Source organism: Phoenix dactylifera, chromosome 3 (genome assembly GCF_009389715.1).
Source record: "Phoenix dactylifera cultivar Barhee BC4 chromosome 3, palm_55x_up_171113_PBpolish2nd_filt_p, whole genome shotgun sequence".
NCBI lineage: Eukaryota > Viridiplantae > Streptophyta > Magnoliopsida > Arecales > Arecaceae > Phoenix > Phoenix dactylifera.
In genome coordinates this window covers 20,806,440-20,818,689 of record NC_052394.1, presented here as the reverse complement: position 1 = coordinate 20,818,689, position 12,250 = coordinate 20,806,440, and the positions used below count along the sequence as shown (strand labels likewise).

General features: G+C 38.1%; 1 protein-coding gene across 1 annotated transcript; it reads right to left on the bottom strand.

The window, feature by feature from the left end:
• Positions 1 to 3,996: 3,996 nt before the first annotated feature.
• LOC103718108 (probable phytol kinase 2, chloroplastic) lies at positions 3,997 to 11,034 on the bottom strand. Its single transcript, XM_039124959.1, has 6 exons — positions 10,744 to 11,034; positions 5,239 to 5,306; positions 5,036 to 5,167; positions 4,745 to 4,857; positions 4,381 to 4,495; positions 3,997 to 4,292 (listed from the first exon to the last, which is right to left on the bottom strand). The coding sequence occupies exons 1-6, from the start codon at positions 10,858 to 10,860 to the stop codon at positions 4,115 to 4,117; spliced, it is 723 nt and encodes a 240-aa protein (XP_038980887.1). The 5' UTR covers positions 10,861 to 11,034; the 3' UTR covers positions 3,997 to 4,114.
• Positions 11,035 to 12,250: the final 1,216 nt, after the last annotated feature.

The window sequence follows — 12,250 nt, the reverse complement described above, 5'->3', positions numbered from 1 at the left end:
TTTATTTTTAGCAATACTAGATTTTTCCCAGGAGCGTTTGCCACTAGAAATCTCAATAGTAGTTACAGATCTCTAAGTGCAATTATGCACTAAATTAAAGATAATGCTAGTAGAGGCTAAAACAGGTTTCATGTCTTGGTAAGGGTTAATATATTGGCCATAAGAGTTCATGTTACAATTAGCCGCAACATAAACCCTAATAAATAACCTTTAAACTATGATTTTTCTTGGAAGAGCTAGCGAAGGTCATGTTCGAGCAACATCTAATCTTGTTGTTAAGGGTTAATATATTGTTCCTTAAATTGTCCTAGAACATTGCTCGTAAGTTCTAGCCCTGAGATAGCAACGATCAACCCAGGGCATATATAATTCTTTGTTCCCCAGTCAATGCAAAAAGAAGGCAGGAAAAGAGAGAAAAAAGTGAGCAACAATTATTGAATTAATGAACAATTACAGCAAGCCGGTGCTAGAAATAATGACGATTCGGTTAATTGTGGGGAGTATTAGCAATGTTGAATACTCAAAGTTGGTTGTATTTTACCTTTCATATACCCTACATGATCTGAATGTTGATACATTGTAAATTTAAATATATATATATATATATATAATATTACAAATAAATAATAAAATTTATAATATTATAGGTATTACAAAATATTCATAATAGGCTTGTGTAATTTTGTGAAGGTTGCTTCCAGCCCAACACTTGATGGGCCCACACTCACATCCACTAGTCCAACCCAAGATAAACTTATTGGGTCGAGCTAGGCGGGGCGATTTGACGATCAATAATTCTCAGGCTCAGAAACTGTCCCCCTGAGTGATTCCACCCATCTCCACCACGTGACTGGCGACCGACAAAAGTACTCAATTGCCAACCCTAAATTTGTTCTGGTCCGACCCTTTGACTAAGCTAGTCTTTTCTTCTCCCACAAAACTTGGTCTCGCCTCCCTAACTAGAAACTATACAGATTGGTGGTATATACCTTCCAAGATTCAATGGACATGAAAACTATACATACAAACATACAAACGTACAAATATAATATATATATATATATATATATATTATGTATATGTATACACTGAACACACATACACGCCCTACAAGAGTGGGACACATTTCAATAAAGCTATCTATAAGGTAACAGTTTCTCATCTATACATCCAACTTCTGAAATCATGAATTGGAATGATTGCCCTTGCCACTTCCCCTCGATGAAAGCAAACCTCCAATGGATGAGCTCGTAGCGCTACATAGTACATCGTCCGCTGGTTTATCTCCTACAATGACTGACACGAGGCGTAGCAGTTCTGAAGGTCTTTTGTTTTTTTTTTAGGTGGGGCACAATAGCGGACGCAGATTTGAGCCATGGCTGCAAACTTGACAGCTAACAAGTTGGCCTCGTACTGAAAACATATATGCTGTCCTTCTCTGCATTATTGCAGCCCGTCTTTTCCTTTTCTCCTCGATTCATGAGCTTGGATTCCATCCAAGATGGTGGACCCCACTTCTCACCCTCTCTTGTTACCCCTTCCTCCACATGATGCAAGTGGAAGGAAGGGGAAACAGAAGCCATCCGAACTCACAGAGACCCGGTCGGCTCCCACCGAGGATTGCTAAGAGAAAGCCTGACTTCTCATGGCTATAAGCTCCGTTTCATCAGCTGCTATGGCTTCCGCTCAAATGGACAAGCCGGAGGTGACGAACGATAAGAGCTACATGTTGCATGGAGAGATCATGCTGCTGGTTCTGGTCATGCTTTTTGTTCTCTTCTTCTCCTGCTTACTATTCTGCCTTTACCTGAGACGCCGACGAAGGATTCAACGAGACGAGGCGGACGCGGTGGAGCAAGGGGAGGTGGTCTCCAAAGGACAGGGCCGTGCGGGCTTGGCGATGTACAACGGTCCTTGAAGTGCGGAGGCTAGCTTATCAGGAGTCTCAAAACGTACGTTGAAACGCTCATTTGGGTTGGGATTCAAACTGATGCCTTTCGAGTGAATACGAGGTGAAGTGTGTAGCAATTTGTCGTGCTGTGAGGGCTCCATTGTAACATAAGAGTCTCCTCTTCGAAGAATTTGTCCTGGCTCTTGTAGCTCCGAGATTGAACGCTCGTAGATAGATTACTGTTTAGAAAACTATGCCGAGTCGGATCCTTCTAGTTAAATCACCCACAGTCCGTTTAGCTCCCCTATTAAAAGGTGGATGATTACACTTTTTTTGTCTTTTTTTTTGGAGGGAAGATGATTCCACTTCTAACGGGGGCTATGAAGTCTGCATGAGATGGGGGATGTGGATAATTTAGGACACCAACCACAGGAACTACCATCTTTGCTGAGAGAAAATCTAGCCTTTCCGAGTTGGAAGTCCACATATTTCTTTGGCCCGGCATTGCGTGCCATGCACAGTGCATTTTGTATGCCTTGCACTGCCCATTTTAATAGCATCCATTTTTATGATTAGATGATACGACGATCGATTATTCTGAACTATACAGCTCTCTACAGTGTAAAACACGCATCGTATCGTAGAAAATTTTGAATCATTTCTACAAGCTGTCAAGCTAGCATAGGCACCATCCACTTGTCATGTTACGTCATCCTGTATATCTCAATCATGACTGAGTTCTTGCCCATGATGTCTTTTTTGCGCCAATTATCCCATGCTGCAACAAGAAGTGGCTTCTCATAGATATGCTCGCCTGTCGGAGAGCTTGTGTTCTCTATCCAATGGAGGCATCTTCCTCTTATCCTTGAATGCTTGCTTGTAGGTCTGCCTTTCTGAAGAATTCCTCTATGCTTTCAGTTAGTCGGTATCTATGCTTCCTATACATCAGTTTATTCGATCAGTGAGGGTGGCATGCTTATGGAAGCACCAACTCAACAAATTGGTACAATATCTTGGTGGCTCTACAGATTTTATGTTCAAATTCCGCCTTCGTTGCATAGCCTATTACCATACCGATTTTTTCTAAAGAAACGATTGTTTGACAACCAGAGTAAGAAAAGGGGTATCGTTGCTTATTTGGGTGGGCTTCGCCTTCCATTAAAAGAAAAAAAAAGACGGTGCTTCCTCCTTTTAAAAAAATCATACTCCTAACAGTATTGAATCTCGCTGATGCCTTGATCCTAAATGATAATACTATGGCAGAATCACAAATTGATATTTAGATTTGTTACCAAGGAGAATTTAGAGGAGGCATCTAAATTTTATTAAAATTTATTTTTTTATATTAATTAACCTATTATCTCAGTTGATTAGATTGTCATTCTAGCTAATTCAAAAATCATTTTTCCCCAAAATCTCTACAAATCCATATTTTTAAAAAATAAAATAATAATAATAAAATCAATATTGAAAAATACAAAAACTGAAATATTTGCTATTTGGGCCATAATCTCAATTTTCCTTTTCTTCAAATCTCTGTAAAACGAAAAATAAAAAATAAAAAATTATTGATTTTATTGTTTTCTCTAATTGATGTATTTTATTGACTAAAAAAGATTTTTCTGATATGAGATTGAGTAAAGAAACTATGATCAGAAAAAGACCCTTTCTTTAGATTGGGTAAAAGTAGACAAGATAATATTCATCCGGATGTGTTTTTTAATCCAAATCTATAAAAATTTGAATATCCGATTAATATCTGCATCCAAATCTATCTGCTAAAAAAATCTCCCAAAGCATGGATGCTAGCTTAAGCAAAATATTGTTTGCAAGGTTTCTAAATTACCAATAAACAGATAAGAACTTGATAAACTTGGGTAGAATACTGAAAACTTAGAAAGCTGTAGCTGTTGAACTTGACGTGCAGTGATTTGAGTTTAAAGGGGTATGTGATACAATTTGCTGTTCCTTCCACCCCTTCCAGTGTTTAGTCCAATGGTGTTACACAAAATCTCACAGATCAATTTTTACACGGAAACAAAATCACTGTTTCAGTGTATTGAATTTGATAGATGTGGATCTAATGGCATAGTCAGAAGCTGAGATTAGAGAACTGGTAAACCTGCAATTTCTCAAACAATCTCCATTCACCACAAAGTTATGCCCATGTAGGTGCCACGTTTTTGTGTAGCGTACAACATTAGATCCAACCTTCTCATGCAACTAAAAAACAAGGACACCAACCAATATTGAAGTAAAAGGAACTGTTAAATTGTCATCCAGCTTGGAACTGATGGGAAGCGACTCTACAAATGCCGCAGCTAGAGACACAAAAGAGAAGCGTATGGCCATATCCCAGCTTTCTTCAACAAATCCAAACAAGTGGTAGTAATGCATGTACCTGGATAGCATCAGCATAAACCATGAAAGAACTGTAGACTCCATAGATGCAACTGCAGTGAGATAAATGACACATAAACTACACTTACCCAACTGATGCTATCAAACCTGCAAATAACATTGCAAAGGTACCAGCAAAGGACTTGTTAGGGTTGTAAGGAAGCTTTCGGCTCCCAAATCGCCTTCCTACTATGTCAGCCACACCTGTCAGAAAATACATAATTGCAAATGCTGCCTAATGTAGCTGTGTTGAGGTTTTCAAAGAGCTTTCTTATATCCCAGAGAAAAAACGAATCTATTTCTTCGACAAGCTATGCAAACAATGGATTTCCCAAGTGTCTTATCCCTATTCTAATTGATTCAAACCATGCAGTCAACATATTCAACTATTACTCTCAAAGTATTATAGCCAACAACTCAATCGCACATAAAAATGCATAGTAATATATTTACCATCTCCAGCACACAAGTTGCAGATTGCAGCTATCGCAATAGGAGACGTTCGCCAAAATATTGAAGCCAGAGTTAGAGCGCAAGCATAGTATAATGGCCCTTTCAGAAGCTCCCTATGGTGACAGAAATCAAAGGTTATAAAAATGAAATGACCCTAACATAGTGGCCTCATTAATAAGAAGATCATCATCAACAAATACACAACTAAGCAGGCAAAGACCTTTGGATATAATTAGGGTGAGCCACGAAAGTTGTGTAGCATGGGATAAGATGTCTAATAAGAACTGTAACCTGTAGTCTCCATGTCTGCTCATTGACTTGACAATAGCATCATTTCTCCATATTCCCAGTCCCATGAGCAGCATCCTAATAATATTGATCCCTGGTACTACAGCTGCAAGAAATGGTGCATGGCTTCCTGAACTGCAATAAGCAAGGACTAAGTTACAATAAAACAATGAATATACATAAAAATTTCTTTAATACATGGTTACCTGAACAAAGGCCAAAAGAGCATGAATGTCAGCCCAACGCTTACATGCACAAGCTTTCGACTCAATTTCTAAAGAGCGGAAACAAAGAACATAATCCCTCAGGCAGTGAAATAGATAAATCATATGCATCAAAATAGGGAAACATTTACCCACGCTTATATTTCCTTTTCTAATGCATCAGCATTTGAATTGATTTTTTACAAAAAAAATGGAGTTTAGACATCTAGCATGATTTTTTGACACTTCTCTACATAGAAAAGAACATCTGTGCTTATTTACATATTCGTCTGGCTAGGTTGTACAGCACCAAGACAGTAGAATAAGTATATCAGGGCAAGCAAGATTAACATAGCTGGAATGACAAAGGATGGTTCAAAAGTTGCAGTAATGCAACTATAATGTTTAGAGAGGCTTTACAATCTACGTACCCCCCTGGAAATGCCAGTCCTATATTTAGATCTCACTGTTATCTTAGGTGATGAAATATACATGATACGTCAAGGGTATTTTGATGATTATGCAATCACTTTTTGTGTTGAACTGATGTTTACCTCAAGCTCTCTTCTATGTTTTATAGGTTCGGTCCTGTCTTAACATTATAAGCATAAAAAAAATCAATAGGTATGGTGATCAATGAGGGGAAATTTGTCAACTTTCTTAACTGTAAATCTCCAGGGTTACAATTAAAGATCTGGAAAACATGAGATAACAATCCCAAAAGCTTTAGATTAATGTTACTGTAATCCTATAAAAGCTCAGTTTATGTCCCTACTGAAATTACCTTGGCAGTAAACTTCTTTTCTTTTAAGGAAACTTGAGGGGCGGTGCCAAGCTTCCTACATGATGCAGTGCCAGGCTTCCTACATTATGCGGTGCCATTTAGGCATTTTCAGGAAAAAATGTGATGGTTCTTTATATAATATCCATTTAATTTTAAAATTCTATGATTTATAATGTAAATAAAAGGCAAAAGAAAAATAAAAGGTTGTGAAGAAGAATATATCTAGAAAAACCCATTGAAGACCTAAGCATTATCCATCTCCAGAGTTAATATCAGAACTCTCTACCTCTACAACCATACGATATCCCTTGTAAAAGTTAATCATAAGAAAGGAACATTCAATGATTAAACTAGAAGACTATGAGAAGTAGGAATTTTCAACATAAATAAGGCAAACAAGCAGGCTTCGGTAATCAAATCTAAATATCTCATAGTCCTCGGCAGCTATGCTGCTCTCGGTAACACACTGCATATTAGTTGCAACATTACATAACCTTCAATAATTTGCTTGTATCTTTTTATCTAGATTCTGACCTAGATATTGCTTGATGTCTTTGAAAGACTATTCAGTTTCAATAGTCTAAGCTTATTAAAATAAGATTAACCTCTCTTTGTGAACAATCTTCCAGCTATTGCTGTTTATGGACAGGTGCAAGCTTGCTCTGATGAGTTGTTTTCGAGTCACTAATGCCACTTTTTGTGCCTTCATCTCTCTCCAGACAAATTTTGCATTTTTCAAAGAAACACACTTAATGTCCTTTAAATTTCAGTATCTAGTGACTGAACTTTCATTCACCATACTTCAAAATTCAGTACATAAAATAATTATATTGCTTCTTAAACAATTATTTGAAATATGAAAACCTATAATCCATGCATGCAAACATTTTGAATCAAACTATTTGGTTGACAAATGAACATTTTTGGATCACCGGACCCATTGCAGACCAATTTGGCCACTTTAGGTAGGTTTAGATGCGATTTGGGAGCAAGATCTACCCCAGGACTCAATCATGAATCCTGACTTTCGGAGGTCATAATGTTTCAACATGATGTCCATTATTAGCATGCCGAGCACCAAAACAAAACTCTTGATGAGTACAACAACAATGAGGTGATCTCCAAATGGTTCATTGCACTCCATTGACATCGGCATTTGACAACCTTTGGGCCTCAAAATGGGCCAGTCAAAGTAAAATTTTCCTTTTCAGAATACCTTGATTGTACATATCTTCCAATTTGGGAGATATTAGGCAACGTGGTAGGAGACAAAATTGATGTAAGAGTTGAGAACTAGCTCCAAGATAAATTTCATTCTAATTTAAATCTCTTATTATTTTAGAAAATTTTTCACTTATTTTAACTACAAGAGAAATCCAGTCTGCATTTCGAGAGGTCAAATCTGCCTCGTACAAATAGTACAAATAGAAGCCTTGTGTATTAACTTATAATCAATCAATGAAAGTAAAAAAGGTTTACAGTTCTACTTTCATAATTTTATTATTTTATGACTATTTTTTATGACAAGTGCAAGTTTAGTGGATTTAAAAGAATTACTTCCTTCTCTTTGTGATCGAATCACATTTGGTTTAAAAGCTTCTGGTTCATTAATTTGCACATCCAAGAGCTTAAGTATTTTGGATCATACTTATTTTGATTGGCTCCAACTTAGATAGAGGAAGATGAAAAGCATACAGTGATTGCTGCAAGCCCATAAAAAACAAAGAAGATAATTTATCAGATGAAGCTGACGCTCAAATAATGGTACATAGTTCAAGGTGCTGAATCAAAAGGAAGCTCAAGAATTACAAAAATATGGTATAAAGCACTGGACAAGACACAAGACCTTAGTGTACATGAACAAAATTAGAAAGGAGGATATGGAATACCTGTGAGTGAATAAATAATGCTGCCTTGATTGCAATGGAAAATAATATTCATTGACTTGAATCCAAATAAAAAAAGAAAGAGGGACCAACTGAGAAACTTACTGTTTTGGAATTATCCAACAGTTTAGGTATTATCAGTCTGTCAATTCATCCCTAAGCTACTTAACCCAAAGGACCTATATAAGCATGAAAAATAACAAGATTTTACTTACAAATATGGATTTAACATTACCGTAAGTTCCTACCTAAGATCTTTTCTATCAAAGTAGGAGGCCATGTTAATTTACTTTTCACAAACACCATCCGAGTCTACTTTGCAGTCCGCTCATTATCTCAAATTCTCTTAAAATTGAGACCCCTGTCTTCGATAGGATTGTCTCTAGCACATGTTATTTGTCTAAATGCCTTCTCGAAAATTTCAACACATCCTCCATTAGTTCCAAGCCTAACCTTACTTTGATATACTCACCTAACTCTGCTCTCCTAAATATGCAAAAAGACCTCCTAAATATGATCATTTTCTCTATGCTCATTTTGCAATAATCAGTCCTCCCCCTACATTCAGATACATTTAAATAACCAAATCTTACTTGTTATTTAACATTTTCCTTTAAGTCTCAATGATATATATGGCACATAAATGATAGTTGATAGGTGTCTTGACACTTAATCTACCTCGTTTAGGTCCATAATTGCGTATCTTAGATCAACGGGGTCGACCCTATGGTGTTTGGAACTTATTTTGTCCCTGAAATTTAAGCATACCTAGGGCCTGGCCCGAGGATATTAAAATTTTCAAGAAACAAGCATGAAACCTGACTCAAGCAATAAAAAATCCAGCATGTGGGACGGCCTATTTAAACCCCTAAATAAATCCTTGATACCTCTTGTGAAAATGCACTCCATGTACTCTTTTTCAGGCTTACTACCTTTTCAACATGTATCTTGATTTTTTCAAGCCTTAAACTTCTAAAGGGTTATTCTAGTTTCAATTTGATGTTTGTTCATTCTCTAGTTCTTAAGAACAAAAGATTGGACCCAAATTTGAACCCTAGTGAAGATTTATTTCCAATGGAGGTTATAAGTATCTAATAAGTGCTTAGTGCACTTCTCATTGCTCTGAGTTACATGTTTTTAACATATTCAAAATTTTTACCAAATACACCTTTCATTCGTACAGCATATAAGACTTGCAACTACTCCATCATGAGTTTATTCGAAGTAAATAAAATCCATTTGTAGTTTCTTCAAGTTTGCTCTCAACTTTCTCTTCTTCATCAATTTCCTCAGCAAGTTAGAGTTATAGTGGTTGTTTCCTTCTTATGTCATAATCTTTAGTCAATTGCCCTCTTGCATCATTTCCATAGCAAAATTGGTAAATTTTAATATAGGAAAATTTGTGTAACTTTGAACACCTAGTTTATTTCCATAAAGGTTGCAAGGGCTTAAGTACAAGTACTGAACAATGTAACAGGTTGTGGCCGCTGGTAGATATTGACAAATTAATAATGAGAATATATGGTCAATACACTGTGAACCAATTTTGGGTGTAAATCTAATTGAAAAGAGAAGGAAAATTTTAATTAAAAAGGAGGAGAAACAGAAAAAAATAATTGCAAACTTATAAAACCTTGCCTAAGATTTGAGATAACAAATCTCCAAATCCTAGCCCACCATGTCTGCTTTATTTCTCTTCCTTTAACACCCATCCTTTCATATAAATATTTCCTCTTCCATCATTTAGGAAAAGTATGTCCATCTCATCCCCGAGGGTGTCCATTTTCAACTTTTCACCCTATCCTGACTATGGTGCTTTATGCCCTTCAAACATCAATGATCATTTTGCTAATACTCAGCTAATAATTCATAGCTAGTTATTACTGCATTTATTTATAATTTGCAAATGACCTAAAAGTTATCTGTGAGAACTTTTGAGTAATATCTTTTATATATAATGTCTGATTCAAAAACTTAGAGGTGAAGATCGCTGAGATTCTTTATTATTTCATCTTACAAAGTTCTACCAAAACAAAATCTCATACTTGTGGTCATAGTGGATTCCGAATGAGGAATCTCCAATAACATTTCTCCGTGAAATGAAGTGTTTCCTGTACGCTAACCTCAATACTTCTTGCTCTGTTTTCAATCACGTACTGATGATTAGATGCTTTGGGAACCCAACAAATACTACATCCAGTCAGAAACATTCCTCCTTCTCTTATATATAAGCTATTTTTCTTACAAGAATCATAGACAAATTTCTTTCTTCTTCACTTGCTGTAACAGAGTTCTGCAACTCATAAACTCTACAACACAGATCCACATCTTTCTTCTACAAACAAATTTTTATACTTTCTGATTTACCCCAAGATAGGTACATGGTGGTTTCAAATTGTAATTCGAGAGCGAACGAGTGCCGCATTTTTGTGCACCTCAAGGGACTCAATCTAAACCCCATCTGTTACTTACTTTATTTTTCTGATTAAATTGATACCACATAAACCCTATAAACCCTTTAAACAATAATACCTCCAATATTATATCAAACAAGCTCCTTGATTTAAGATCCATAAATAAAGCAGTGCCACATGCTCCATCGCTACCAATATTTAACCAGCACTCACATTTTTATCATTACAATCAACATGGAGAATACTCATCAAACATTGCTGCGCTTCAACTCCAGCAGCCAAGTACTGAAACCGCCGCCCCAAATTCTAGGAGAAATAAAAACCTAGAAATTTTCCCAAAACCGAAGATTAAAGAAGTTTTTATGACTAAATAGCCAACTAAAATCGCATCTAAGAATAGAGAGAAAGAAGAAAAAGCGCAGACCTGCTCGAAAAGTCCTAGCTTGGCCAACTCCCCCCAAAAGTGGAGCAGCCCCAGGATGATCCCCGAAACCACCACCGACGTGCATACGTCGTGCACCAGCGTGCTCTCCGGCATCATCGACGCCAGGCTGCGGGAAGATCCGGCAGGAGCGCGGCGGCGGGCCGGCCGAAGGTGGAGGCGTAGAAAAGAGGAGAAGAGCGTCAGTCAGCGGCGGGGGCGGCGGCGGAGGAGGAAGCGACGGAGGACCGGTCCAAGAAAACCACCGAAAGGATGGGGAAGAACGGAGTAGAAGTCGACCTCTGCGACCCTTTACGGTTTACCCCGTTTTCTCCCCGTTAAACATGACGGCGTCGGACCCTGGCCCAATAGAGCCCGCAAGTTTCGTAGTCTGGAATAAGGTGGGTAGTAAAACCTAGAAGGCCTTCAGATTTGTTTGTCCAAGGAGGGAAGAGTCGTTATATTGGGCTCGATGGGGTTGGATTTGTTTCAGCCAGATGGGCCGGAGAAGGTGTCGGAAGGCAATAAAGCGGTTTTTTTTTTCTTTTTCTGGAAGCCGGTAACGTGTATAAAAGAAGGAAAATTGGAAAAGAGTTTCCACGTTGCCTTCGCTTATTTTCGTTAAAACCTGGTTAAAGCATGGTTATCAACTTAACCAGTCAACCAGACTCAAATTTTGTACGGTCAATTTTATCTGGTCAAAGCATTTTAAATATTTAACCATGGTTAAAAAGACCCCAAACCCTCTATTTTCATTTCCAAAATGCCCCTAGAGATAGTCCAAATTCTTTCTTTTCGCTTTTTTCTTCTCTCTCCACACGGACGGGCCGGTTTGGGAGTCCCAACCTCATTCCAATCCCATTTTCTCATAGAAATAGTACGGGATGGCCAAAACGGCGCCCCTCGTCCCATTGGAGCATAAAATCTTGCTTTAGATATTGGTCCGAGCTTTCATATTTGAGATCTACTGTTTTAGTGAATATCTTTGGAACGAAGGAGATGATAGAGGAGAGAATAGATAAGAGAGATGGGAAGGTGAGGCGATGGAAAGGAAGAAGCAGGAGAGAGAGAGAGAGAGAGACGTCGAACGAAGCTTCAGGTGTTTGTGGGAGGGAAGAAGGGAGTGGCAAAGGCTAACGGGTAGTGAAAGAGGAGGAGAATAGGGATAGGGGCGGCACTGGTTGGAAACGAGGGAGGAGGAGGCATGTGTGAGAGAACGAGAGAGAATGAGAGGTGACAAGATGCGTGCATGGAGAAGAAAGAAAATAGATAGAGTAGAAGTTGAGGCGGTGGAGGGAGGCTTGCAAAGGAATAAAAGCGCAAGAGGTGTTGGGCCCTTTGTAGCCAAGCCCACTAAGATCTTGGGCGGGGTTATCATAGCATGCTTGTCCCTACTAAGATATAGCACCACTGGCATCACCACGTCAACGTCAACCAGCGCTGAGTGTCGCCCTCGCCGCTTCCGCTATCCTCCTTCCTCATGGCCCACGACCAACGCATCGAGTCCGTC